The 27,211-nt window shown below is 51.6% G+C and overlaps 5 protein-coding genes across 5 annotated transcripts; 3 read left to right on the top strand and 2 right to left on the bottom strand.

Annotated features, from left to right (window-relative positions):
- Positions 1-809: 809 nt before the first annotated feature.
- On the bottom strand, positions 810-1,922 carry PG986_008255 (Cell division control protein 42-like protein; the record flags this gene model as incomplete). The annotated part of the gene is made up of 4 exons (XM_066844477.1): positions 810-935; positions 995-1,373; positions 1,482-1,601; positions 1,903-1,922. 4 exons carry the CDS (start codon positions 1,920-1,922, stop codon positions 870-872), a joined length of 585 nt encoding a protein of 194 aa, XP_066700589.1. The 3' UTR covers positions 810-869.
- Positions 1,923-7,130: 5,208 nt separating this feature from the next.
- On the top strand, positions 7,131-7,793 carry PG986_008254 (uncharacterized protein; the record flags this gene model as incomplete). Its single annotated transcript, XM_066844476.1, has 1 exon — positions 7,131-7,793. The coding sequence occupies one exon, from the start codon at positions 7,131-7,133 to the stop codon at positions 7,791-7,793; it is 663 nt and encodes a 220-aa protein (XP_066700588.1).
- A 470-nt stretch (positions 7,794-8,263) lies between these two features.
- PG986_008253 (Serine/threonine-protein kinase TEL1) lies at positions 8,264-17,332 on the bottom strand (the record flags this gene model as incomplete). The annotated part of the gene is given in 7 exon segments (XM_066844475.1): positions 8,264-8,283; positions 8,358-9,241; positions 9,259-10,785; positions 10,835-15,299; positions 15,353-15,693; positions 15,747-17,185; positions 17,297-17,332. 7 exon segments carry the CDS (start codon positions 17,330-17,332, stop codon positions 8,264-8,266), a joined length of 8,712 nt encoding a protein of 2,903 aa, XP_066700587.1.
- A 1,055-nt stretch (positions 17,333-18,387) lies between these two features.
- Positions 18,388-23,723, top strand: PG986_008252 (nucleoporin; the record flags this gene model as incomplete). The annotated part of the gene is made up of 5 exons (XM_066844474.1): positions 18,388-18,589; positions 18,658-19,257; positions 19,319-23,065; positions 23,123-23,550; positions 23,667-23,723. 5 exons carry the CDS (start codon positions 18,388-18,390, stop codon positions 23,721-23,723), a joined length of 5,034 nt encoding a protein of 1,677 aa, XP_066700586.1.
- A 1,175-nt stretch (positions 23,724-24,898) lies between these two features.
- Positions 24,899-27,199, top strand: PG986_008251 (amino acid permease; the record flags this gene model as incomplete). The annotated part of the gene is made up of 3 exons (XM_066844473.1): positions 24,899-25,341; positions 25,797-26,090; positions 26,158-27,199. 3 exons carry the CDS (start codon positions 24,899-24,901, stop codon positions 27,197-27,199), a joined length of 1,779 nt encoding a protein of 592 aa, XP_066700585.1.
- Between the last annotated feature and the right edge of the window lie 12 nt (positions 27,200-27,211).

Here is a 27,211-nt window from a genome sequence, read left to right as displayed (position 1 = left end):
GTCAATTCGTGATGCTGTAAAGGGCCGACTGCAGTCAGCATATGTAGCGAGATACCGAGGTATACTCTGCGTATGAGAGCTTTGTGTTTGTACGAGGAATGTAGGTATGTATACACGGAAATGTAACATTAGAAGAATGTCAAACCCACCTAATAAACAACTGCCCGTCTTTAGCTTTTGTAGACTTGCGCCGTGAGACGTCATATTCGCTTGTTTTGTTTTGTTTGTTTGTATGTTTGTGAGAGATCGCGTGAGCTCTGGCAATGATTTTTTTTAAAACACTCAATTTCAGATGCACTCCAAATCGCCAAACTGTCCTATCGAAACTGCGCTTTGCATCTGTGGAATCTCCTGCTGCTCTCTACTCCCTAGGTACATATTGTTATGCTGCTCAAAAATCGAAGGCCTCGTGAATCTGACTTCACTCTGCCTGATGAGGGAAGGGAGGAAGAGTAGACGGAGCATGGTTATCTGCTCCGTCGGAAGAACGCCCTTAGATTGCCGCTCTTTCTTGCGAATTCTCTCCTTCCTTAAGGGGCCGACATTTTTCCCTTCTCGTGGCGAGGAACCCATCGCTGCCCCTACCTGTAGAGGCCACCCGTAAAGGTATGCAACGGCTGCGCCCCAAGAAGCACCTATCTTCCGTCGTAATGGTATCTCTGTTTTCTCCGGCAGGTTTACTCCTGAAAACCCTTCACAAAAAACCGCAGGTCTCCCTCCCAAGTCTAGATCGCTGTGATGGTGATAAAAATCAAAAGTGGCTTGGAAGACGCCAAGGTAAACAAGCCAGCGAACTCAGTCTCTGCACCGTTTCGTATTATCTCCTCGGTGCGAGAATAAATCGCATGCTCAAGAAACCATGCCATCCCTTACAGGATCAAGCACTTGTGTGATTTCTTCTTGGGTGCGGGCGGCTCTAAAGCTGCAACAATGGCCTGCAGTCGTGTTAGCACAGACAAGGACGGTAGGCCGTCAGGGGTGGGGGTCTTCTTACCTCATCAAATACGTCCTTAAGCTTGTATTGAGTCAATGCCGAGCATTCGACGTACTTGACCGCACCCAGCTCCTTCGCCATGCGCTCACCGTCCTCTTTCCGAACCGGTTGCATTTTTTGTTTCGACAGCTTCTCCCGCACGCTCGGGTCATCTCGCAAATCGGTTTGGGTACCGACGATGAGGCAGGGTACGCCGGGGCAGTGGTGGTGGACCTCGGGGAACCACTTCTCTCGGACGTTCTCGAACGAGGCTGGTGATGTGACGCTGAAGCAGACGAGGAAGACGTCGGTCTGAGGATACGATAAGGGTCGCAGGCGGTCATAATCTTCCTGACCAGCGGTATCGAACAATCCTAGAGTATACGGCTCGTCTCCGATCCTGGAAGCGCATGGCGTATTAGTCTCCCGTGCATATGCGGGGAGCGAGGCCGTTTTGTCTGCTCAAGAGCGAACAGGGCAAGCAGGGACTGAACGGCATGAGACTCACATAACGGTGACCGCATAGTTGTCAAAGACTGTCGGGACATATTCCGAGGGGAACTTGTTTGTCGTGTAGCTGATGAGAAGGCATGTTTTGCCGACAGCACCGTCACCGACAACGACGCACCTACGTAGAAAGAAAGCGAGTTAGTGGGAGTGTAATCTTGGGCAACGCGGCTTGGCTAAAAGGCATAGCGACAATGACGCCGGGTGCAGCGGCAACGCGTCATGCGTTTTCCGTGTCCGTCGTCGAGCGGCAAATGACCGTCGCATGATGCGATGGGCAGATGCGCATAGTCGCAAAATGCGATGCCGTCTTGAATTTCTGAGGATTGGCAGGATGCCGCCCGCCCCTAAGGGGTAGGTAGGGATTCGAGGCGGACGGAGTAGAGGGAAGGGGGCCAAGCCGTCGTGGTCGTGTAACTCACTTGATCGTGGCAACCACCATATTGTCCGGCCGATGTGCTCCTGTACAGGAGCAGAAAAGGTATGCAGGAAGACCCTACTGGAAAAAAGTATGGATGATCGAACTCCTTATCGCGAGAGTTAATGGGGTGTCTCTGGGGAAGCGATAGTAGGAGCCGAGGAGCTTTTGGCTTGAAGAACGGGATGCAGTTGTTCCTGCGATGGCTGCTTTGAGGCTGACGTTCTGGGCGTAGTTAAATGGGTCCTTCGTTGCCAATGGCTGCGTTGTGCTTTTGGTATGGTTGGTGCTGGTGTGTTGGTGTGTGTGCTGGGGTACTGTACTGGGTGGTGCTGGTCTGGTGGTGCTCGTGCTGGGTGCTGGGTTGGCCCAAGTCGCTTTGCGGAGCAGAGAAACAATTCCTTCAAGAGGGGGGTTCCTCTCGCGCCCGTTGTCTCAGACCGTCGAAAGGCTGGGAGTACGTAGTGGTCTTGTCACGGAGACTGGTCGAGGGCGGTGGTACCGAGGAAATAACAAAGCCAAAATGATGGTATGTGAAGGAGAAGAGGATGGTCGTATTGGCAGCAGCAGCAGTAGCAGCAGCAGAAAAGTCCCTCGCACGAACCGAAGCAGCACTGTGGTTTTCGAGGTGCAACGAGAGGGAAGGGGGAGGAGGAAATGGACGGTAGTAGGCAATGTCACAATTAGGACGGGTAGTAAGCCGGTGCACACTTGTCAATCAGGCGTTGCGGTTGGTGTTGTAATGCGAACCAAGAGAAGGGACGGACAAGAGGGAAAGGGAGGCAGACAGAGGGCGAGTACAGCCAGTTTAGGTACATGTATCCCATTCAATTAGGGAAGTCCCGAGCGTACCTAGGCCTAGGCAGGACGGGACTGGATGCGCGAGTGGGTTAGTGGTGTTAGGTAGTGGGCTAGGTGGAAGAGAGTACAGGAGGACTACAGGAGGACTACAGGAGGACCACAGGAGGTGTGCGTGCGTGTGGGCGCCTTTGCGATGGATGGATTGAAGCTAGCCTAGGAGTCGAGCAGGCGGGCAGGTTGGATGTGAGAAGTAGGCAGGCTGGGAATCAATCGTCAACGTGTAGGGCAGTGCAGTGTGCATCAGAATGCATCAATGTATTTCATGTACCGTCCAGACAGCCAGACAGCCAGACAGCCAGACAGCCAGACAGCCAGACAGCCAGACAGCCAGACAGCCAGACAGCCAGACAGACACACAGATAGATACCTATCCACCTCCACCTCCTGCAACCCTGTAAGTCGGCCGGCTAGGAGGGTTTTTATTATCAATTGCTGGTGCAGCGTAGTGTACTGCAGCAATAAGTGTATGTACATACACCTAGTTCTAGTTGCCGCAGCACGGTAATCTTCCCTTGCGAGACAGGCAGGTCGATGAAATGGATCAGTCAAATCAAATCTTGGATGGGTTGTTGTTTAGTGGGACAGCAAACACATGAGAAGGTCAGTCAGAGCCCGCGGCTTGGTCGATGTAGATTCAAGGTGGCACCAGCAGTCGTGTCAAAGAGGGGGGTGGTGGGTGGTGGGAAGCCAAAAAAATCAGGGGACCAACTTGGGATGAGAGGATGACGACAATTCATTCCAGTCTCAAGACGCAAGATTTTGCATAGTCCTGCAAGATGCTGGCTCAGCCTCGCTAGATTGACTTCTTTCCCGCCCACTCGGATCGGGAAACTGCTGTTGTTTGGAAAGTCCTGTGAGTACAGGGCCCAGGTATCATCGCATGCTGCTGCAGGCAGCTTCAAGTTGATCAATAATGAATTGCAGCACACTGCACCAGACTGCAGTTAGTTCGCCGTCACTCACCCAGAACGAGAACCGTACTATATCTTTTTGGCAATATGTCGGTGAAGAGACCCAGCAACGTCTCGTATCTGGCTCCCGTTTGACACCAGAGTAACGCCTACCCACTGTGACCTCGGCGGCTTTATGTATATGCAAATGGGTTATTTATATATCCTGTGCTGTGCTGTGCTTCGTCGTATTGATATACATACCTGCTTCTATCCCGTGTACAAATAGGGTCCCGATCCGGGCTGTGTGGTTCCAAGATCGCGTTCCCGGCACATGCCGCCCGAGAAAACGCGTCAAGACGACTTACACACACAATTTCACCCTCGCAATATTACCTACTGCAGCGTTTCTCCATAACGAGCATACGGGTAAGCTCGGAATATATCGTTGACAACGTGAAGAAAACAAGAATCATCAGATCATACTCCTCGTCTCTGCATGTATGACATAGGTATGCTTCGATTCCCATTGCACGCCTACCTACATGTACATAACGGCAAGAGTGCAGGACTGTAGGCGGGGGGTGGTTTGCAGCCACCATGATAAAATCTTATCCCCAGGTAGTCTGGTGCTTGCACCCCTGTGGCAGCTTGGGTTAGGTAGGTAGGTACTTGTCAATCTGAAGGTATGGCAGGTAGGGACAGACAACCACATGCCCGAAGCGCAAGCTGTCAGAAAAGGAAATTTCGGGATGGTGGGAGGCGTTCCCAACCTGCTCGAAAGGGCCAAGACCTGGTCAGGAGTCGCGAACGAAGGAAAAATTAAAATAACGAGAGAGAAAAAAGAACGAAGCCCGGGCGTCTGAGTTGCATGTGGCCCCGGGGTCCCGACCTTGCTTGTTCAAGAACCTCTCGCAATGTCCTCTCAGCTTCTCAAACCCTCTCAACCACCCCGACAAGATATCTCTCTCACCACTGCCTGCAAGCTGCCACTGCGCACGTAGACCTACCTTAGGTACCAAGGCAGATAGAGGGCCGCTGGCAGGGTTCCCTATCCCGCGGATGATAGCCGTTTACCTGACCAATATGGTCGCTAGTAATGCCCCTAACCTATTGATCTCCATTCGGAAATATACCATCGATAGAAAGATACTAGCGGGAAGGACTCGAAATGAGACACAGAGACTACATTATCGCGGAGCGCAGGCCTTCTGCTGAGCCCTGCTTTGCACTCGATCCTTCCTTATTTCAAAGACACATGGGCATAGACATGGGTGTGAAATGCACACATCCTTGAGGTCTCTCGTCCGTCTCTCCGTTTCTGATGAGTCTCGCCGTTCCCTCGTTAGTACTGTACACCCTACCCCTTGAATTATTGTCGTTGCCTATACCCTTTGCAAGGGCCCTTGTGTATGTATTTTATGCGTCCTCGATACGTGTGGGGTGAAACGTATAACCGTTGCGAACGTCGGTTTGGTGTAGTATTTTGTCGATTTTTATGTTTCGGCCACGACGTCGATGTACCTCCTACACATTTTTAGCCTGCAAGTACTTCATCCGAAGTGCGAAACGATATCCACCATTTAACAATAATTCAAAGGGGGAGGGTGTACGGGGCCGAGTCAAGCGATTGGTTCACTGTTGGCGGGTGATCAGCACCTCGCTCTTTTTCTATTTTAGCCTTTGTAAAAAAGATTGTCGCTAGCCAACGATACCGCCCAGAAAGGCTGGCCAGCCAAACATCCGCGACGTTGTTAATAATTGATCGGATTATTAGAATTCGCCCGGCATAGCCTCGCCACATACCCGGAGAATTGTCTGTGTCTATCTGTCATTGGATTGGCAGAGCTTGTTCTGTCTGCTCTGTTCTAACTTCTCAGTGTTCTGCCCCAAATCCCAATCCGTCCAACCCCGGCCCCGGTAGGTGTTAGGTGTTAGGTGGCTTGCGCATGTCGAGAGCTCAGTCCTTGCAGGTTGTGTTGCAATTGGATCAGACGACGGATGCCGTTACCGACAAGAAGGGTCCCTTCCATCACCACTGCAATGCAGGAGCTGACTGGTTGACAGCCACAGACTACATACAGTCATTTGCCAATTTGGCGGCAACATCAGACGGCTTAGTGAAGTACGGGCGTTTCTCCATCTCAAGTTAGGCTTTTAGGACGCTGCCTGGCATCCTGGGGCCGCCAGCCAGCACTGCCGTACATGATTCATGGCGCGCTCTTGCATCATCGCCATTGCTCATAGCTGCGATCCGGAGGCATGGTGAGGGAGTAGCACTAGACGTTGACCCTAGGGGTATCTCTGCCAGGGCTCGCCTCCAACGCGCGGCTGACGTTTGCCCGGTGTAGAAGGTTGTGCAGGTTCCCGACTAGAAGAAGTCTTCGATACTGCATGCCTGCCTGCCTGACACATGCCGGACAACTCAGACCATCTGCAAGGCAACATCAAGGCGTTGGTCCAACTGGGCGAGAGGGGGAGGCTATGTCATTTGTGCTACGACAGCAGCATTCCGTTGCACCCTCGTGATCGAATTACGTAGCACACAGGGCCTGCTCTGCTGCACCTCTCAGGAGAGTCCAGTCAAGCCGCCGGGGCGACTCATTGACGCGGTAGAGGCCCAACCAGCGTGGTCGGGAATGTGAGGGAATGCTGAAGAAAAACGGACGAGAGTGACGTTGACAATCCTCCCAATCCCTACCGCCCACGCCTTGGGATCGCCTTCGGGATCTCGTCAGTCAATCCAGTGTGGTTTTCTACGTACAGGCTCCTGAAACGAATACCCCCAAAACAAGCAAGCAGTGTACCTGCGCATCTCGGTTCGGTGGCTGATCTGTGCCCCCCTATCAATTTGTGACCCTTACATTGTTCCTGAAAGGCGTCAAATGAGATTTGTCACACGCAAATGTTTGCACACCCGGATGTGATCGGATTCGTCTGATTAAAATAGAAGCAAAACTAATGTGCTCACAGCCCAAATCCCATTGATAACGAAAGGTGGCCGACCACACGAGGAATGACAGCATGGTGTGGCTGTGAGGTTCGCCCAGAGGTGCCTTGAACATGAAGGCTCCGGACTATACAAAATCCAACATCACTAGAAAAGGTATATCATTCCAATATATGATTTACTCTAGCATTAATTAATACACCGTGAATCTCGTCCATTACAATTAACGAATACGTAAAAACGATTGAATAAGCAAAACAAATAGAATAGGCGGGTTTTGTGCCAGCTTCTACTACTACATCGCCGAACCATGAGCCACATTCATTATGTGGCTTCACCTTGCAGGGTGGAGTAGACCGACCTCCAATCCAACATTACATTGAACTTCCTGGGATCGGGCAAGTCATCGCATCACTGTTGCATTGCAATACAACCCAGCATTCACGTGACAAACTGCGTATCATCAAGCAACCGGCCCCCTCCCAACACTGGAGACATCCAAGTGTGAACGCACCCCCTCAAACCGAGAAAATGGAAGAGAGGGCGGACATAGACCACCTCCTGGAGCGGTACCTCCACCTCCTCCACGAGTACACCAGCCTGCGCGCCGAGCTGAACAAGCTGCAGGCGGGCCTCTACCAGAACCTCGCCCGCGCAAACTTCGCGGCCGAGCGAGGGATGCGCTACGGCCAGGATCAGTACGATGACCGCATGCAAGCGTCGCGAAGGGTCGTCGCGTTCCCCTCATCCTCCTCCCCTGCCTGCGCTACCTTCGAGGTGGTCAAAGTAGAGGAGTCAGGCACTGCGGATGCTGCGGAGGCGTCTGTTTCGAAAAGCAACGAGGCTGTCGTCAGCGAGGTACAGAGCACCAGGAGGGAGGAAGATGGAGACAAGGAGGAGGAGGTAAAGGATTCCTTGGCAGAAGAAACGAAACCAAAGTCGTTGGAACCGAAGGCGAAGAAGACCAAAGACCCCTTGCGTTGGTTCGGCCTCATCACGCCGATGCCGCTGCGACAGGCGCAAGCACAAGGCGTCCGGGCCGTCGAGGACATTGTGCCCAAGCTGGTCAGCATAAACGCCGAGATGGTCCAGGTGGAAATCGAGGTCCGGAGGGCGCGCAAGAAGCGGGCCAAGGCCGAGGCCGCCGCGAAGAAGTCGGAGGATGTGACAAGCAAGGAGGAGGTTACAATCTGATGCGATGCAATCCTCGTTGACTCCTTGTACAAAAGAAAAAAAAGTTTTCTTCCCCACGATTAACCATCCAACTATGCGTAGTGCATTCATCGCCGTTACCTCGAGATGCCACAACTACATGGCCCCCATCATAGCCGCTTGTACCATGGTCTTATCCTTGCCTCGCTCGACAAGAAGTGACATAGAAGGGTCCTATATGTTAATGGTATTATTGTGAGACCATCCAAGATTCTTGATGGGGCAAATTGTGTAAATTGTTATTTTAATTACATGTATGTATGTATGCATTGCAAACCCGCGTCCTGTGCAATTCTTATATAGCACGGTCCCGAATAGAAGCCAGTAATGATCAGCACAACTTAGGTACAAGATATGTACACTATAGCACACAGACAGTTGAAACCCTTTTATAAACATCTAAACACCATCTACAGGTACAGGAGGGTATCAAGCTATAAATATATCAAATTTCACGCGTATGCAGCCCAACCTGCGTTGGATGTTAGCATGGGAATCCAGGTAGATGTAGTTTCAAATTAGGGGGAAAGGAGGAAGGGAACTTACCAGAATACAACACAGCCAGGTTCCTTTCATCAGTTGCTTGATTAATCAGGTCGTTGACGGTAGCGCTGACGCTCAACGTCTTGCTCAGCTTCTTTCTGACCACCTCGAGGGCGCGGTCTGCTTCACTGGGCTCGTTCACGACACCCCTCTTCTTCCGAGAGTCAATCTCGGCATCGGTCGGCCCTTCCTCCCCCTCGTCGGTCCTGGGGGTTTGGAGTTTTGCCATGCGGACTGGGCTGATCGACCACGAGTACAGAGGATCGTAACGCAACACATCCAGGATTGTCATGATCGTGTATGTTTCTTCCCGCAGAGCATCCAAGGTGAACTCACAGCAGCGACGGAATGCACCTTCGGTTTTGGTTATGCCCATCCCATCGACAATGTCACGTGTCAGCCGGAAGGGGACAAGTTCTGGGACTGGAAGAATCCGCCCCATCTCAAAGGCGACACCAAGATCGATGTGGACAACCTCACCACTCACCGAGTCCAGCAAGATGTTGTGCCCGTGGCGATCGCCAAGACCCAGAACATGCCCAAGAATCGATATAGCTGCTGTGGTACGCGTGTATGCCGTACGTTTGGCATACCACTCATCCGGATCGGAGAAGTTCTCCATAAAGAAGTATCGCATAACAGGCTGGAAGCGGTCAGTCACCTTCTTGTAGGTGGCCACTCTGGTTTCTACTGATTTGTTTTGAACCTGCGAGATCTCCTTTCGGCATTGGGAGCCCTTGTAGTCCTTCGGGTGGTAGCGCTCGTGCGCTGGCATCAGATATTCATGGAACGGGATCGTGTTTGGGACGAATTCAATCAGGCCAGATGATGCTGTTAGAGGCAGCACCTTGTATGTCCTGATTCCCAAGTTCCGTTGCTGCGTGGACCTATGTAGCTTAAGTACCGAGGAAGCAGCTGCGAATACCTGCTCCATGATAGCATCTTGGCGAAGATCATCCGAACCCCCTTTACCAATTGCTTGAACCGCTTGCCATTACTGCCGACCAGAGTAATGATCTTCGGGGCGCTTACGCCCGAGGCAATGCTCATGGAATCTTCCAACTTGGTGACATATGGAATCCGCGAATAGTCTTTGTCGGCGGAAAGCTCTATCTGCATCGTAGGCGGTGGGATTTGGTACTTTGTGAGATCCTGGAGAAGACGTAACCCTGCACTGGACTCTTTGATCGCAATCTTCTGCCCTGCCTTATAGCGCGAAGCATCGCGTTCGGTAGCTAGCATATGGTACGACTTGCTAGTCTTGTCGATCGAAGTCCAGATAGTCGATACGGTCGGTGTTTGACCAAGCTTCTTTCCCACCTTCTCTGTGGCTCTCTGGCGCAGAACGGCGACGTCGTCTTTGTTATTCGTACGAGATCTCATACCAGACCAGATCTGATACATTGCATGGTAAGGGTGGTCAATACAGATGCGATACACAAGCTCAATGAGCAATCTCTGGAATTGGTGACTTTGGTCAACCAGCCGGGAACTGAGCTGGTTCATCAGGGCGGCAAACTTTCGCGTCGGAACCTTGTCGATATAGCGCTTGACTGCTTCATTCGTCATATCCTCGCCGGAGCGTTCAAGCCAGAGGGCCGTAAAACGCAGGGCATCATTATTGTGTTCGTCCGAGGCAGTCAACGAAAGAAGGTAATTCTCCAAACTCAAGCGAACGAATTCGCTTCTGCTCTGCTCAACGCGACGAAGCTCCTGGTCATCAAGGTCCAGCCATTGCTTCGCCTTTGCCAAGTGAATCTGATAGCGGTTTCTCACCTGCGATTCCTTTGCACTAGCAACAAGACCCTTCAGTTGCACAACTTCATCATTCTTGCCCTCTCGAAGGTGTCGCAAGCGGGCAAGGTCCTTGAGACTGTCCGTGTTCTGAAGCTGCTCGTCACAGAACATGGCGAATTGGTGATATACCTTGCCAGCTTCTTGCCCATCGATTCGACCTCGAAGTTCCTTCAAAGCAGGCTGTAGATAGTTCTTCTGGATATTGTCTGGCTTCTCCAGCTTGGCGACCGACACTTGGTGGCCGATCTTTGCAAGAAGATCACTTCGTTGGACAAGAACGGTCTGCTTCTTCAAGTCCGAGGTCGCCTCGATGCTCTGAAGCATGCGGATCGAGGAAACCATTTCTTGATGATCCCACAATGCATTTGCGCCTTCTAACTTCGCAGCCGCATCAATGACAAGGCCGAGTTCTGAACTCGGTGCTATGAGATCATTAAGCATGGTCGCAATATTGAGCGACTCCTGAGTTGCGCGGTGGAAACGATAAATATTGGATGATAGCAACATGGACTTCACCTCTGCTAGCCTCGTCTCAGGTTTGCTAAACGTCCCGACAGACCGGATTGGCAGAGTATGGCCGAGCATGCTCAATGTAGTTTCTCTGCAGGATAAGATCTGCATGACATCCTCGTACCTGTCACAGTTAGCCAAACTGGTCATGTAGAATCTGTTGATGAACTTACCTTCCACTTTTCATCCAATGTGAGCGAGCCTCAAACGAAGCCAGAAGGTCATCGAGTTCCGTCGCATCAGCCACGTGGAGTATATCATCCATCTCGGTCAAAGCAGCTAGGACAGCTACATTATGACGAACATTGGCTTTTCTAATGTCACGACTGATAGCATTTCCCATGATAGATTTCAATCCACTGTAAATGGACTGCCGGGCAATGTTCATATCGACTGCCTGATAACAACCTTGATATGCCTTGTATAGTATGGCCGATGGGTTGTTCGTAAGAGGCGGCGCTGGGATGTTCCATATTTCAAGTCGTCTGGCATTATCAAACGTATTATCAACGGACGTGGAATCGGGATGGAGATTCTGCTGGCTTTGCACAAGAGAGTGAGACAATCCCGCGAGGCCGAGATTACTCAAGGTGTTGACGAGGTGTCTCCCATCCGAAGTAGCCGTTGGGTCTTTCTTACGAATATGGCTATCAAGCTGTGCTCCACGAAAAGCAAGGCTTTTGCTGCCGTTCTTTTCGTAATCCAGCCGGGCCAGTACGTTTTCCAGGCTTGCGCTGGTAGGCAGTCCATAGTATGCGTCGGGATCGTCTATATTCTCGAATATGTCCAACAAGACGTCCGTGGAATCCTGAGCCCGGACGGCAGAGGAGCGTCGAGACTGCCGAGCGCCCTCGTTTGCAGAAGACTCTACAAACAGAAGAGCAGTTTTATGCATACCACACCTTGCAGCAGCTGAAGCGACATCTGTGAGATCAATGTCCAACCACTGCGACCGGTCGGCTATCGAACTTTCACCAGGAAACTTCTGAGTTCTTAGAAAGAGGAGCATGTTGATGATGAGACCCAGATTATCCTTGGCTTTGGACGATGTTAGCTTCAGCCATTCCCTCAAGGCCGCGGAGAAGGACTTCTTTGCAGACTGTCGCTGGCCATGTTCGGCAAGGAGTACCAGATGAACGATAAAGGGGAACGCTGCTTCTGCAAAGTTTTGAACATGCTCCAGGACCTGGGGCATGGCATCCAAGATGATGCACCCAGGTACTGACTGGATAAGATGAATTGCCACATGCTGGGCCCACGCAGGGTCTTCAAGCGCCTCTGGAGAAAACACGACGCTGTCTAGGCGAGCTTCTGCAGGACTATTATCCGAAGGGGGTGTTCGGTAGGGAAGCCAGTCTGAAGCTGCCAAAAGTTCCTGTGACAGAACCCTCCCGCAAGCCTCTAGCAAGTCATTGTCTTCCTGTGCGGCAGCCTCTGACACGATTGTTCGCAGAGAGGATTCTACAATACCAGCAGTGAAGCAGTGAATATCGCCAGTAAGAGATTGCATTAAATTCAGCAGACCTTGTTCGGAACTGGACCCACCAGATGACCTCTGTAGGTAGTCTGTTAAATGGGATTCCCGCAGGAGGGTCAAATCGATGTTCCCAGAAGCAGAAAAGCTTCTGCCAATGACGCGTGCCGCCCATACCAGATAGTCGTCTCCTGTATATTGTGCTTGAGACGAGCTCTTCCAAACGGCAGTCGAGATGGCAGTTGCGTCGTCATCTGAATTCACTGCATCGCTTCTAAATGAGTCGGGGACGTGAAAGTCCTTGCATAAGATGCCGAGAGCAATTTTTCGAGATGTTTCACTAAGCAGCTGGTTTTTGTTTCCCTCGTCGCGCAGGATCTCGAGCAGAAGGTTGCTCTCATGGGTATCCCGTTCAGCGTTGCCTGATGATCTGACATGCGCAGCAGCATATGTTATGGCCTTGAACGCGTCCGTTTGCTGACCATGTTCAAGCAGTGGCGATTGATACTGTTCCAAGTACTTTGTGAACCACGAATGGAATTTTTGGGCTTTACTCATCGTTGCCTTGAATTGACTTTCCTGGGTGGTACTCGCTTGACTGGACTCCAGGAATACCCGGAGAGATGCCAAGGTTGACAGAGCATAACCAGCAAGAAATGATGGCGACTCGGTCAGTGCCTGTAGTCCATGCACGAGTAGGTATTGCGTCATCCCAAAGGAATCATCAGCACATTCCGGGTCAACCAGAAATGGCCGCAACGTCTGTAACAGCATCTGCAAAGGATATGGGTCCCACGCATGTGAGCCAGCAAGACAAACCAACACACGCACTCTTCTGATTACAGAACAAGTGTGTAAGGGGCCAAGTGCCGAATGTACCAAGTTGAAAAGAGTTCTTGCGACTGAAACAACAAGCGCAGGGGTCCATAACGACGATAATTCGTACTCTGTTCGGCTGCAAAGGAGCGCCAATTCTCTGCTCAAGTGCTTGGCTTTGAATGTGGGCTGCTGGTTGGGGGCTAGTTCGACCTCTGAATGACCAAACCCCTTGATCTCGGCCATTGCTTCAGCGGCGTAGACAAGGCTTTCATCTTTAGACCAAGAATGCTCCACTGGGCCTTCCTGATCTATGAGAAGGAAAAACTGCCCGATGGTTTCAACGAAGTTGATATACACGTTCTCAAGATACGACTCTCTTCCCATCAGCTTGCGAATCCGGCTCTCGGCTTTCTGCGCATTCTCGGGTTGGCGCGTGCTGAGATCGTAAGATATTCCGAAAGCTAAAACCTTAGAGAATGATCTCTGCACCAACTGCACAGGATCTAGGCCAAGATGCCTGGCGAGGGATGCTAACTCTTGGTCGTGCCCGCGCATCATCATGATGGCCGCTGCTTCCGACTGCGCATGCTTGAGAAGCTCCTCGAGGCTTGCGTAACCGAAAATCTCGAAGGGAATGTTCTCAATCGAATCTTCGCTGAGCCAGGTATATAGTAGCTGTGGAGCAAACAGCTTGAAAAGGTTCCGAGAACTTTCGAGCTGGAGTGATGTGGCAATCTTCCGGAGGCAGTAGCTGGCATGTTTTGCAGATTCGTGAATCTGACCTGCCGTCTCAAAGAGGTGATAGACGCAACGACGTAACAAGGTAGGCCAATTCTGAGCCAGCTCTGCCAGTACATAGAGTCTGAAGGAAATGCCTTCCGGGAAGTCGGGCTCCGTGGGTAGATTATGTAGTATAGACTCGGCGAAAACATCGTCGTGTGCTTTGAGGACGAAGCGGCCAAATACTACAGGAAGCCTTTTGGCGATGTAGAATTTGACAGGTACCGAGCCGAGCTCTAGTATACCAAGTACGGACTCAATCGTATTTGGGATCCCCAACGCCTCCGGATACTTCTCATCTATCATTGTCAAGCTCAACATGAGACGTGCAAGAACAGTCTGAATCCTGTCCGATAGGAGGTTGTTGGGTAGAGCGTTCTTGACAAAGAACCGGTAGAAGTCGCCGACTTCATCGCAGATACCACTTCGCTTGTCAGTCCAGCTTGGCATGAGCCCTTCAATGATATCCAGCACCAGCGCAAGGGCCGTCTCACAACTGGAATATGTGCTGCTTGCCATGATAGTCCCAAATCGCTCGGTAAGCAGTTTCTGGTCATCTGGGCTAATCACAGCATCCCCCGTGAGTAATTCGCGGCCAAGTTGCTTACTCAACAAGAGTTCTTCGTCTGACAACGCCAGAAAACTCTCAAGGAATAAGTGGGGAACGAGTCCAACCTGCCCAGGATCGTCTCGAAGGATTTTCAGGAGGTGTAGTCTTTGCCTTGTGTCCGTATGAAATGAATTCGCATCGAGCATGACAGTCTCCCGTCGCGAGATTTCTAGCCCCTTGGCCATGGTGGTTGAACGACTTTCTTGGGAACCAAACTCGTCATCCAAGTCCATTCCATCCTCGTCATGCCCGCTTGTCTGCTTCTCCAATTGCTGATATTCGTCTGAGAGTTTGGAAAAGAAGTTGAGAGCTTGAGGTGATTCTTTCGCAAAACTACTAATGTCGCACCCTCGACAACTGGGAATATAAGGCCGTATGATTCGCAGTACCCTTTCATGCAAAACCCGACTATCGGCAGATAGTGAGGCAGCAATCAAGGTATTCTTTAACAGATCGAATAATGATGCCTCTAGATTCTGTGTCTGGTGTACCTGCGCTTCTGTCAGGAGCGGAAGACAAAAGAAGTTGGCAGTCACGAAACCCATCACACTCTCCAACTTTTCTGGTGAAATGTGTGATGAGCCATCGCCGCGTGCATTCCAAGTAGCACATAGAGCTACTAGCTCCTGAAATCTAGGGTAGAGCAGTTCCGCAATAAGTTTTCTGACGGCATATGTGTCGGACGTCTGGGCAGCCCGGGAAGTTGGGGTTGCCTCGAAATATTGCAGCTTCTGTGCTTCAGAGGTAGCTTTGTCGTCATCGGGCAATAGCAGGAGGTATCGAATGATGTCTTTGCGCTCCTGTAGCAGGCCCCAAGCTTCGCCAAGCGGTCCTACTACGGACTGAGGCAAGCAAGTAAGAACCATATGAGAAACCCCACAAGCGACTCGAAGTAGATTGATAATTTCTATCGGTTCAATAAGTGTAGAATAGAACGAAGTGAAGATCGAATCGGCTATATAAGTTAGCGCTTGCATTGCCGTACTGCCGTCTCGCAGAAGGTCTTACCTGGGTCCCATCTGAGGAAAAGCCAGCGTACTACATGGCTGCACGTTGCAAAGTTGGTGTTCGGTAAATGGTGGTTTGTTAGTTGAAGCAGTTTGGTCATCAATATAACAGAGGAGTCCACCATTATAGCAGGACCGTTGACGTCAGCTGCTGTCACAATATTGTGAACATCATCTGAGATGTCATGGAACTGAACAAGGTCCCGAGACACTATCATGTGCAACAGAAGACAAGCAGCACGGCACGTCCCTTGAATACTTAGATTGCGAGAAGCGATGAACCACAACTGCTTCCACGATGCGGCCAAGGCCTCGCCCTTGGCATGCTCAGTTTGAGCAATACTATCCCATGTTAGATGGTCCGATTATGCTAATGCCAGTATGTGCGAACTTACCTCGCAGTGGCAATCATGGCCCAGACCGAGATATTTGCGTTCTTATGGGCTGTCAGATTGACCAACGACGATAGGGTTTCGACCGTGAAAGCCTCGGTAACCCGAACATTGGCAACGAAGAAAGGAACTACCTGCAAAGCGGCAAGTAGTACATTGAGGTCAGGGGATAACAGTCTTTGACGAAGGCGAGTATAGCCTGATGCCATGCGTCGCTTTTTCCGTGGCTGATCTTGTTCATCCTCGTCTCGGGTATGTGTCAAGTGAGACGCTCTCCACAATGTGGCTTCCATGAGCGATAGGGTATGTACGACAGCCCATCTTCTTTCCGCCTCGACATTATGGAGTCGGAGACCGAACACATGGGTGACCAATGAATGTTGATGTCGGGGGACTGTTGAATAGGACAAATCGTCCTGCTGTAGCTGGCTGCGACTATCTCTGCGGGTGTATGCTGACCAGAGTAAGTCACACAAATCTTCGACGCTGGCGACTATTGTCGAATCATTCTTTTGCACCAGACTTTCCAGCTGCATATGCATACTATATAGTGCCTTGAGCATCTCAACTTGCAAATTGTTGAGCAGAGCATCGTCTTTCGAGGCAATTTTGGCTTGCCACCAACGACCGATCAGGGGAACCAGCTCAGCCGCTATCGATCCTGCGTATTCGACGTCGTCCGTTTGGGCATAAGAAAGAGCCACATTGATGATTGAGAAGGCAACCTGGAGGCTCGCGGCCACACCAGATGACGGCAGCTTGAGTACCTGGATACCGATGGACGATATGTCTTTTACCCGTTTCTGCAGCGGTGCATTAGCTGCCGAGATTAATGACAAGAGACAGTTCAGAAGGTCGTGGAGCCGACTCTTTTCCATATGGCTAGTGTTGCGTTGTTGTGATGATATTGCACTGGACCGTGGAGTCGAGAATGTCATGGAAAAGGTCTGCGCGGTGGGGGCTGGTGATGATCGGTAGGGGTCAGAATCTGTGTCTCCAGCATCTATATAACGTGTGATGGTCTGCAAGCTGAAGTCGACGCAGTCATACCAGCCTTCGGCGTCGTACGTTGCCAGAAGTTCCACGTTGGCCGGATGGCTCAGCAAAGCCATGAGGGCCTTGATGTAACCTTGTAGAAGAGGCTCTACCAGGTCTGCATCAGGACCAGGGAGTGTCTGGGTGATGTGGTCAATGATTGCCACTAGAGTCTTCCTCTTGAGCCTGGAAGCCCCAGACTCGATGACAACTCGTAGGGCTTCGGCACATTTTGCCAGCTTTGCCGGAGCACTTGCTCGAGCTGTCTTTTTCGCCCCTAGAAAAGACTGCTTCTCGGAAAGGGCACACCGGAAAAGGGTGTCAAGAATCTGGTGATAGTGTTTGTCGTTGAGAGCAGATCTGCCTTGGTCAGTACTTGGATGTGTCGTGGGGATCGCTACTTGAACCTACAAGTCTGCTGCCTTGGTCTTCTTACTGAAGAAGAAGATGAGATCTACAAGGTCATCAATAAGTGGCGCGTCTCTTTAGGCTGTCTCTGTGTGCCAGAACGAACTCACCATCCAGAGCTGCTTGGCGGTCTTTAAGACTTCCATTGTCGATTGTTTCTGAATCGCATGGTGTTAGTATATAATACTTATATGCCAATCTCACCGCAACACAGGTGTGTAACTCACGCCGAACGTCTTCTATGCTTTCTCCCCGGACCCTAGTGGAGGGAGCCATAACGGCTTGCTTCAAAAACAATTGAAAGAGAATGGGACCAATTGTTTCGGGCTGGCGCATTGCATTGTTGATACTTATGTAATTATGGGAGGCACCTTTCGGCGTGAATGAGAAGAGATGTAGTGCAGTATTAAAGAAGGCTATGCACATTCACACTTGGGCCTCCAGTAATCGAAGTTGATGCTTTGTTGGTTGCAGCCCACTGACCAAAGATCAATGATTGATGGACGTGAGTGAGATCCTGGGTTAGGCTTGGCAAAAGAGGCTCATCAAATACTGCCAATAAGGCTTAGGCCTGGCTCATTTATCAAAGAGTGAAGTAGGTTATGATATAAGCAGGAGCATCCCGCATCCTAAACTGCGAGGCGAACCTTCCATCTGCTGATAACTTTATTGAATCCCAACCTACTGTAGCACCCAAGCAACGTGAAATTCAGCCCGGACCTCTAGCCTCCTGCCTCTAGCCTCTTGCCCTCTGGATTGCAATTGCCGTTGCATGCTTGGGAAAGTCGCGGCAGAACCCTCACCGCCTCCCCAATCAAGTAGCCTCTTTGTTGACTTTCGGGCGGAAAGAGCTGCGCTAGACAGCTTGACCCCTGCCAAAAATTTATTGAACCAATCATCACCTGGCGCAACTGAAGAACTGACCGTAGCTTCAACACGTCTATTTCCTTCCCTTGTGAAACCCTGCGTCACTGCTTGGCCTACTTCGCAACGAAGAGAAAAACAGAACGACGACACAGCGCCAGCACTCGTCTGTACCATCACCCGACCGCGATTCGAGATCCGACCCTACAAGGACCGAAATAATACCTATTCGCTCTGAGTGTTCGCGGTGAACACCTGTCTCCACTGATTCCAGAGGGGCAGCTCTCTTCCGACCTGGGCGATTGCGCCATGTTACAATAAGAAGCCGGACCCGACAATGGCTGATACCGGCCGCGGGCTGTTGGAAGCCCTGGATGCTTTCCAAAGAAATCTGTTGTCGCTACAATCGCGCCCCAAAGAGGAACGGCTCGATCTACCACAATTAGTTGGCCCGTCGCTCGAAGAGTTGGGCGGCGTATTCAAGGGGCTTTTGGACAAGCCAGCAAGAAGTAAAGCCAGCCGCGATGGAATACTATCAGGTAGGTCGGATGACTTTCAAACGACAAACAGAACGAGGCGGTGGCTGATTACTGGTGACCAAAAACAGGCCGCGTCGAGATTCATGGGACGGAGTATGCCTTCAACGAGCGTTTCCAGGAGATGGTGTTGCAGGTTGCCGACGAGCTCGACCTGGACGAGCTGGAAGCTGCCCAACTCCTATTGGATTCAGAGAGGGATGAAGCGACAAACGGACGATCCCGACGACTATGCGCCATCATCCGATTCCACCGCCAGCGAATGTTTATCCTCAACATCATCAGGCTGCTACTAGATCTGTCAAGGCTTGGAGAGGTTCCCGAGGAAATCGAGGACTGGTTAGGCTCCAATGTGGACGAGCTGATTGTCGGAGTTGGCCCTTCAACCAAGACGCAAAAGCTCCTACCGCGTTGTATGACGGCCATGCGCGACATCCGAGCCTGGCTCCAGAAAATATTTGATACGGTGGTTGGAGCTCAGGTCCGCGGAAGTGCTGGCCAGGAAGAGTTCCGTGAGATGATCGAATACTCACGATACAGCCTTGTTCAGCAGCACGAGCTACTTGCCGTGATTGCCTGTCACTGCATTGACCGACGCGTGGCTACCGCCCAGGACTTCACCGAATTTGTAGGGGCGCTGAGAAAGATCGACAGGTATGACTACTCAACAGGTACGTTCTCTCAGATTTCTTGCTCAAAGCTGTAAGAACTGCTCCTAACATGTTATCATAGTCCATCTTTTCCCCGTTTTGGGCGCGTACATCAGCGTTTTTGGTTCTACAGAAGGCAATGGCGACTTGACTACTGCTAGACAGCTCAATGACACTGTGTGTCAAACGTCAGAAGATGACTCTCGAACCTTTGTGTGTCTGCAGGCTGCTGTCAAGGCATGGTGGCTCGCCGAGTACAGTGGCTGGTATGTCGATGCCACCCATAGTGCTAACCTGCCAGTCGATGTTATCGACAGAGAAGAAACCCAAAGATCAAAGCTCTTCATGGAATCCTTGAAAGACGGGGCTCTTGACATGATACTAGCTGTGACGGCCGACGTAAAGTCTTCCGACTGGCAAGATCCTGCTCGGGTAGGCATTCGTCAGTGGTTGCAGAGGAAATCGCCTTCCCTTCCTGTTGATACCGTCCCTTTCTCTGAGGTTTTCCAAACTTGCCTTGCGACGCAGATCGAAGTTTTTGTGGATGCTTCAATATCAAACCTGCCTGATATTCTCCGGAAGCTTCGCACGGAGGAGGACGAGCAACGCCAGATGAAGCATGGGCAAGAACAGGACTTGGATCTGGAAAGATTCCTTTTGATCATTGCATACGCTTATGAAGGTCGCCCCGATGCGGCAGCCGAATTCTGGGCGGATCCTGACAGCAATCTCGCAGGGTTCTTGCAATGGGCTTCTCGAAGAGCATCCACCCCGTTAGTGAGCGCCTTCTGCGAGATGCTTCTGTCTTTGTCCGAGGATGCCGAATGCGCAACTGCAGCTCACGAATTCCTTCTGGATGACGCACATCACGCTACCGGCAAAATGAGGAAGAGCTCATCGCTCAGCTGGTCGCAGATCCTCAAGGAACTGGAGTTTTACACGCACAAGATCAGAGAAAAGCCTACGGCAACGACACAAAACCAGGCCTACAAGGCCGGAAAATACCACGACGAGCAGGCGGAGACCGAGCCCGAATTCTACATGATGCTCGAATGTTATTTGCGACTGATGACTACACTCGCTCGCCAAAGCGAACCAGCGCGGTTGTTTTTACTGGAGTCAGAAAAGCCCAAGCTGTTGGAGTTGCTGTTCCAACTTATCAGTAGTCCTGTTTCGTTCCGTCTGAGGGCATGTGCCTTCCAGGTCGTGAATGCCCTTTTGGCCCGCAAGACGCTCGTAGAAAGCAGGCATATGTGGGAGTACCTTGATTCGTGCATGAGCGGCTATTTCATGTCACCCTCAATGCTCAAGGCCCAATCTCCGACATCAAATGCCTCAATACCATCGTACTTCATGGAGGCTATGTTTGAGGATATGAGCCCTCGCTTTGAGGAGGTTCTGTCCTTCATGCAGCTCCTTGGCGGTCTACTCCGTCTACCAGAAGGCTATGAATTCCTAAACGACACCCTCCCATTCCCGGAAGACCTTGGTGCAACTTTCCGAACGCGTGCCGGGGTTGACCCATACCTCGACTATTCTCTTGGTCATGTGTTTGGAATAAAATCTCAGGAAACCTCGGATGTGGTCCAACAGAGGATACTGCGGTACGAATGCCTCGAACTCGCACTGACGTGTCTCTCAACTTTCAATGAAGATTTGATTGTATTTGGCAACGAGACCCATATTCCGGTTGATGCCGCTATATCAACTTCGGATCTCAAATCTTACGTCACATTGCACCCATTTGCACGGGTGATGGAGTGGATGTATGACAGCCATTTCGTCAAGGCTCTTATGAGCACTATTCATCAGGACTCTGATGATATTGGCAAGGCTGCGCCTGACTCTCCCCTCATGCTGAGTATCCTCCGTGGCATAGAAGTGATACTGAAGGTGCTGGACCTCCAATCGACTTATCTTGACGTTGTTCGGTCTATTGTCAAACCACAGGCCAAGCACTCGAGCCGATCGATGGCAATTCCGACATCCAACGCAGCCTTCGCTACCATTGAGGATGGTATCATGACGAACCTGAATATCGTCTCTGATCTCGGACATTACTGCGGCCTTGGCAACTCTGATCTTACCAATGCAAGCTTGAAGTTGCTAGAAAAGATCTCAACTTCACCAAGGATCATCTCCGCGTGGCAGATGGGACCTGGCCGCCAAATTCGTCGCAACATAGCCATCGTAGCCCTCGAAGAGAATGGCGACGCCGATACCATCGCCGGTTCATTCATGGCAGAGTTAGATGTGCCGTTCGACCATTTCCAGAAAAGCGAGGCGTCCAATTACCAAAGCAAGATGTTCATACTCGATTTCCTCTCCTCAACAATCCGGGCCAATCCAGGCCGACCAACTGTGGCTCATCTCCTCCTTGGGTTCAGTTGTGGGGTTGAATCCTTAAGTATCAGGCCTGAAAGCGCATTTGACCAAGGTGCCTCGTTATTCCATCATTTGGTGGGTATTGTTACCGAAGTACCCATTAGTGATGAGGATGGCATGCAAGGTTGGCTCATAAGCTTGAAACACAAGGCGATGAAGGTTCTTCAGGCTCTCTGGAGCTCCCGTTTGTCTGCAAGTTTTGTTCTTGAGCAGCTTAGGGCCAACGAGCTTCTTTTCCACTTGCTAGTAGCAGGGTTCGTCGTCCAGCCCGAAGTTATCTGGGATGGTACAGAGACATCCCTTGGGGCTGATTTCCTGGTACTACCAGGAGCACCTGGATATGTTGATTACCTCTCGATGCGAGCCATGGCTTTGGAGTATATCGCATACGAGCTCTGCAGCGTTGCCCAAAGTCATCTCCCTGCTCTAAAGCGCCGCATTTTCGATGCTCTGGGGGGACAAATTCCCATGGACAATGGCGAAACCCTTCAAGTTCCTTCGGTATTCGACTTTAACGACGTACTTTCGAAGGAGGCCGACTTCTATACTCCTGCTCCGGTACTTACGGCCTACGCAGACATTGACTTGCGTCCTTGTCTGGAGGAGGATGACGATGGAAACCAGGCCTACAGCCTCGGCAAAGTGAAAGAGATTTTGCTTTTGAAGCGAAACCAAACACGTCTTTCGGGCCAGGTAGTACCTCAACAGGAACTGGCCCCGATCGAAACAGAAGAAGCCATGATACAAACATATGTAGCCTGGCTCAATCGCTTCAAGCAGGTCAAATTCTTCAACCACAAAATCCTCCAGGCTTGGACCAAGCTGCTAATGGTAATGGCCGAATCGAATGATCTGAAAGGCACGAATCGGATTTCGTTTATTTTGCAGACTTTACAGGCCATTCTGCCCAGCCTGGAGCTGTATGGTTCTGAACTACCGGAGGCCGCACGCGAGCTGGCAAGCCTGGCGAAAGTGTTGCTCTTCACTTTGGATTTCACGTCCATTGCACACAACGACAAGCAAAGTCGGGCCATTGGAAGCCTGGTCAGCGACAAGCTGTTCCAGCTCTTGCAAATATGCCTCGATGCTATAGCAAAATGGACAGGAACTCCGGAGTTACGAACGATCTACTACAGTATCTGTTTCCGATATATCACGACGCTTGTGGACCATGGAAAGGACATTCTTTCCGGCAACCAGGATGCTGCAAAGTCAATCCAGGCCTACGGTGAGAGACTCATCAATGTGATCTGCGACGACGCCTACAGTGGCAACGCCGGGTGCCAAACAGCAGCTTTAGTGCTGTTAGGTGCTCTGGTCAACCTTGGCAAACACGAATCCGACAACTATATTGTGGAGATGTTGAACCGCCTCAACTTCATTGGTGTTCTCGTTGACTCGTTACGCAGCGTTATGGACGATTGGGTAGAGATCCATCGTTCTGGTACGTAATCGTTCAATCTATATGCACTCTGGAACCGCGAGCTAATACGTAATCTAGGGAACGATGAGCTGAAGCTGTACGAAAACGCCAAGCTGGCTCTCTTACTCCAATTGTGCCAGACACGTGACGGTGCCAAACATGTACTACACAGCAACCTGTTCCGGGCTATTGACCAGTCGGGGCTGTTTGCTGCAGACCCTGAACTGCAAGTCAACTCATCGGATCCACGGGTGCTGGAGAACCACTATACTCTCCTGGTTCAGGTCATGCGCATTATTGGGGCTGCCATTGTCAGCCGGGGTTCGCACAATGTGCTGCAGGGCAGACGCTTCCTGACAGAGCATAGAATGCTTGTAACTCACGTTCTGAAGAGGTCTCAGGGCATTGGCGCTAGCGGCAGTAAGACCGATGCCCAATTGGACGAGAAGATCGAGGAACTGGCCGAGGCATTCATGGTTTTGATGTTAAGGACAGGGTTTATTGATGTAAGTGTGCCCGTATCCCCGGAGAGCCGCATTCGCGTGGCGCCCTGTTGGGCACGCGACCTACCTACCTACCTACTGTACCTGACTGCACGGAAACTAACATGGGCCTACTATAGTACGAAGAGGGTGCGACTCAGACACAGCAGAAACCCAGTGCCGTTATTTTTCACTAGTTTGTCTTGACGAGAAGAAATGCTGCAAGTTGCAAGAGCACTTATACGCCAGCCTGGATAGAAGGGATCCTTTTAGGCTTGTACACGCATAGTCAAGCGAGGAAATGGGTTATCATGGTTCTGTTACTTAATGATACGCATCGGCGTTGCTTCTACGGGCTTCTCCGGACGAATAAGGATGTCGACGGGGATTTACCTGTCCAAGATTTTGTCGCCACTGGAAGAGACCAAAAACCAAAGTGGGCCAACATGGTACATACCATTGTGAGATGTGTGCAAGAAAAAGAGACGATCGGCCAAGTCGAAAAGCCGTTAGACCCAACGAGGAAAGTCGAGCAGAGAGTGAACGGATTACAACATGGTGACAAGCTGGGGTTTGGTAATGGCAGAGTAATTGGCGTTAGGTATTGTTCAAATTGTATCTTTTGCTGCGATATCCGCATCGTCGGCTATTGGCCAGAGACATGCGCAGCGGAGCTCTAGCTGGCTTGGCAGATCTTGGCAGATCTTGGCGCAGTTCATTCTCGACGATAGGCTCGCACAAGGGAGGAGAACGCCTTGCTCAATGTAGAAGCTCACGCCGGGAGGCATCTGGGCATTGCAAGGCGTCCTGGTCAACCTACCCTGGGAACCCTGGGAACGGCATGGTTCGCCCGACAGAGGTATGGGGGCACTCCGCCCGACAATGAATGGAGCCGAGAGACATGCACGCACTCGAGGTGGATATTGACCTGCACCTCCCTTGCGTTCCATGCCACTGGTAGATTTCCCACCCGCGGCCACTTGCCCGGTGACTGATAACAGGTGGGCAAACGGGCCAGGCATTCCAGCTGAGCCCAGTACGACAATCAGCCGAGTCTTGGCGCCATGTCTTGACAGAAGATTATTGCTTATGCCGAGCTGATAGCCTGTTGTGCCGTGTCTTATATCAGGTATACCGTCTCTCAGCCTCCTGCTTCTTTCCTTCTTTATTTACCGTTACCTCCTCCCTCCTCTTCACTTTCCTCTGCCGTCGCTTCCGTCCATTCTGCTTGCGAGGACAGGTAAGCCAAGAGGAAAAGGACAAGAGATAAGAAGAAGACCAAGCCGCTGCTAAGCAACCTAACCGACAACCCGTCGATTTGGCAAAGGCTTGGCTTTCGAGAAGACAGCAAACAAACAGGCGGGCAAAAGGCATGGCCGTCATTCACCGTTCCTCGTCGTCCAACGACGGGAAGCCGGCCTCCCACAACAACGCCTACGACACGGAAAAGGGCGGTGTGCCCTACGGCGAGAGCAACCATGACCACGGCTACGGAGTCGAGCAGCCCCTCGGGCACATCCGCGGCATCGAGACCTCGGCAGAGACCTCGCTGCACCGTGGACTCAAAGCCCGCCACATCACCATGATTGCCATCGGCGGTGCTATTGGTACAGGACTGATTATCGGTACTGGCAAAGCGCTTGCGCAGGCTGGACCCGGCTCCGTCTTCATCTCATACACCATCGTGGGCTTCATCGTCTTCTTGGTGATGGCGGCGCTGGGCGAGATGGCGGCGTGGCTGCCCATGTCCGCTGGTTTCACTGGTTACGCTTCCCGGTTCTGCGATCCGTCGCTTGGCTTCGCTCTTGGCTGGAGGTACGTTTTGGTGGCGCAGTCCCCCCCCCGCCTCCCCCGAAAAGAAAAGTTTTCCCTCTTCCTCGCGATCACATGTTCTTGTCTCCCCAGCTTCCCCGGGTTCTCCCTTTGTCGTGACTAGTGGTTCGGGTGCAAGTGCCAGTCCCAGTGTCCCAGCGCCTTGGCCCAGGCCTACTGTATGCGCTACCCCAGACTGTCATTTCTACCCCACCGTGGGGAAGCACTACGGGCGTCAGGCCCCCAAAGGTCCCCCAAACTGGTCTGTTATTTGCACACAGTTATGTAACGGATTCAACCTCCGCAAAACCCAAGTTTTTTACTTGTAACGAGGCCGGCAAATTGCGAAAAGGGGAGAGACGGAGGACGAGGGGAGGGAGAGAACAAGAACACGAGAGAGAGACACTGAAAAAAGGCGGGTGAAAGAAACCCTTGGCTAATTGAACTTACGTGAGCAGTTACTGGTTCAAGTACATCATCGTCACGCCCAACCAGCTTACCGCCGCTGCTTTGGTCATTCAGTACTGGCTCCCTCGCGACAGGGTCAATCCAGGAGTATGGATTGCCGTATTCCTCGTCATCATTGTTTGCATCAACTACTTTGGAATCCGTTTCTTCGGTGAATTTGAGTTCTGGCTGTCCAGTTTCAAGGTCATTGTCGTTATTGGCGTTATGATCCTGACTCTCGTCATTGCCCTTGGCGGTGCTCCGGACCATGACCGCAGAGGCTTCCGATACTGGCAAGATCCTGGGTGAGTACCAACCAATAGAGTCCTCCGTTGCTATGTTGTCATCCCGACTAACTTATGAATCGAACAGTGCTTTCAAGCCGTATATCAAGGATGGCTCTGCTGGCCGCTTCCTCGGTTTCTGGAGCACCATGGTCACGGCCACATTTGCCTACCTCGGCACGGAGTTGGTTGGTGTGACGGTCGGAGAGGCCCAGAACCCTCGCAAGACGGTTCCCCGTGCCATCAGATTGACCTTCTACCGAATCCTCTTCTTCTACGTCATTTCCGTCCTCCTGATTGGCATGTGCGTACCCTACAACTCCAAGGATCTCGTCTTCGCCAACTCCCAGGCCAACAGCGCTGCTGCATCGCCTTTCGTCGTGGCTATCCAGAACGCCAAGATCAAGGCCCTGGACCACATTCTGAATGCCTGCATTCTGGTCTTTGTCTTTTCCGCCGCCAACTCGGATCTGTACATTGCCAGCCGAACACTGTACGGTCTGGCCTCGGACGGTTCAGCTCCTGCCATCTTCCGCAAGACCAACAAGAACGGTGTACCCGTTCCCGCTCTTGCCCTATCGGCCTGCTTCGGCTTCCTGGGCTTCATGAACGTGTCCAGCAACTCGGCCACGGTGTTTGGCTACTTCGTCAACTTGACCACCATCTTCGGCCTGATGACGTGGATCTCCATCCTTGTCACGCACATCTGGTGGTGCCGCGCTCGTCAGGCCCAGGGCCTAAAAAACTCGCAGCTCCCCTATGTTGCGCCCCTCGGCATCTACGGCTCGTATGGCGCCCTGTTCATGTGCATCTTGATCGCCTTGACCAAGAACTACGACGTGTTCGTGGGCGACTTCAAGACCAAGTACCCTACCTTCATTACGGGCTACCTCGGCATTCCCGTCTATCTGATCGCCATCTTCGGCCACAAGACTTACCTCTACATTAAAAGCGGCCGCGTCGCCTGGCCCAAGGGCGTCTCCCCTCACGAGGCCGACTTCTACACGGGCAAGGACGTCATTGACCGCGAGGAGGAGGCTTTCCTGGCGGCCAAGGCTGCTCGCGAGGCCGAAAGGGGCCCCAATGCCGGCGGCCAGTTCTACAAGAGATTCGTGTCTTGGCTCTTCTAGCGAGATTGAGAT

This window comes from Apiospora aurea (genome assembly GCF_038362705.1).
Source record: "Apiospora aurea strain CBS 24483 chromosome Unknown utg000005l_segment0_segment0, whole genome shotgun sequence".
NCBI classification, from domain to species: domain Eukaryota; kingdom Fungi; phylum Ascomycota; class Sordariomycetes; order Amphisphaeriales; family Apiosporaceae; genus Apiospora; species Apiospora aurea.
This window is presented reverse-complemented; position numbering and strand designations above follow the sequence as displayed.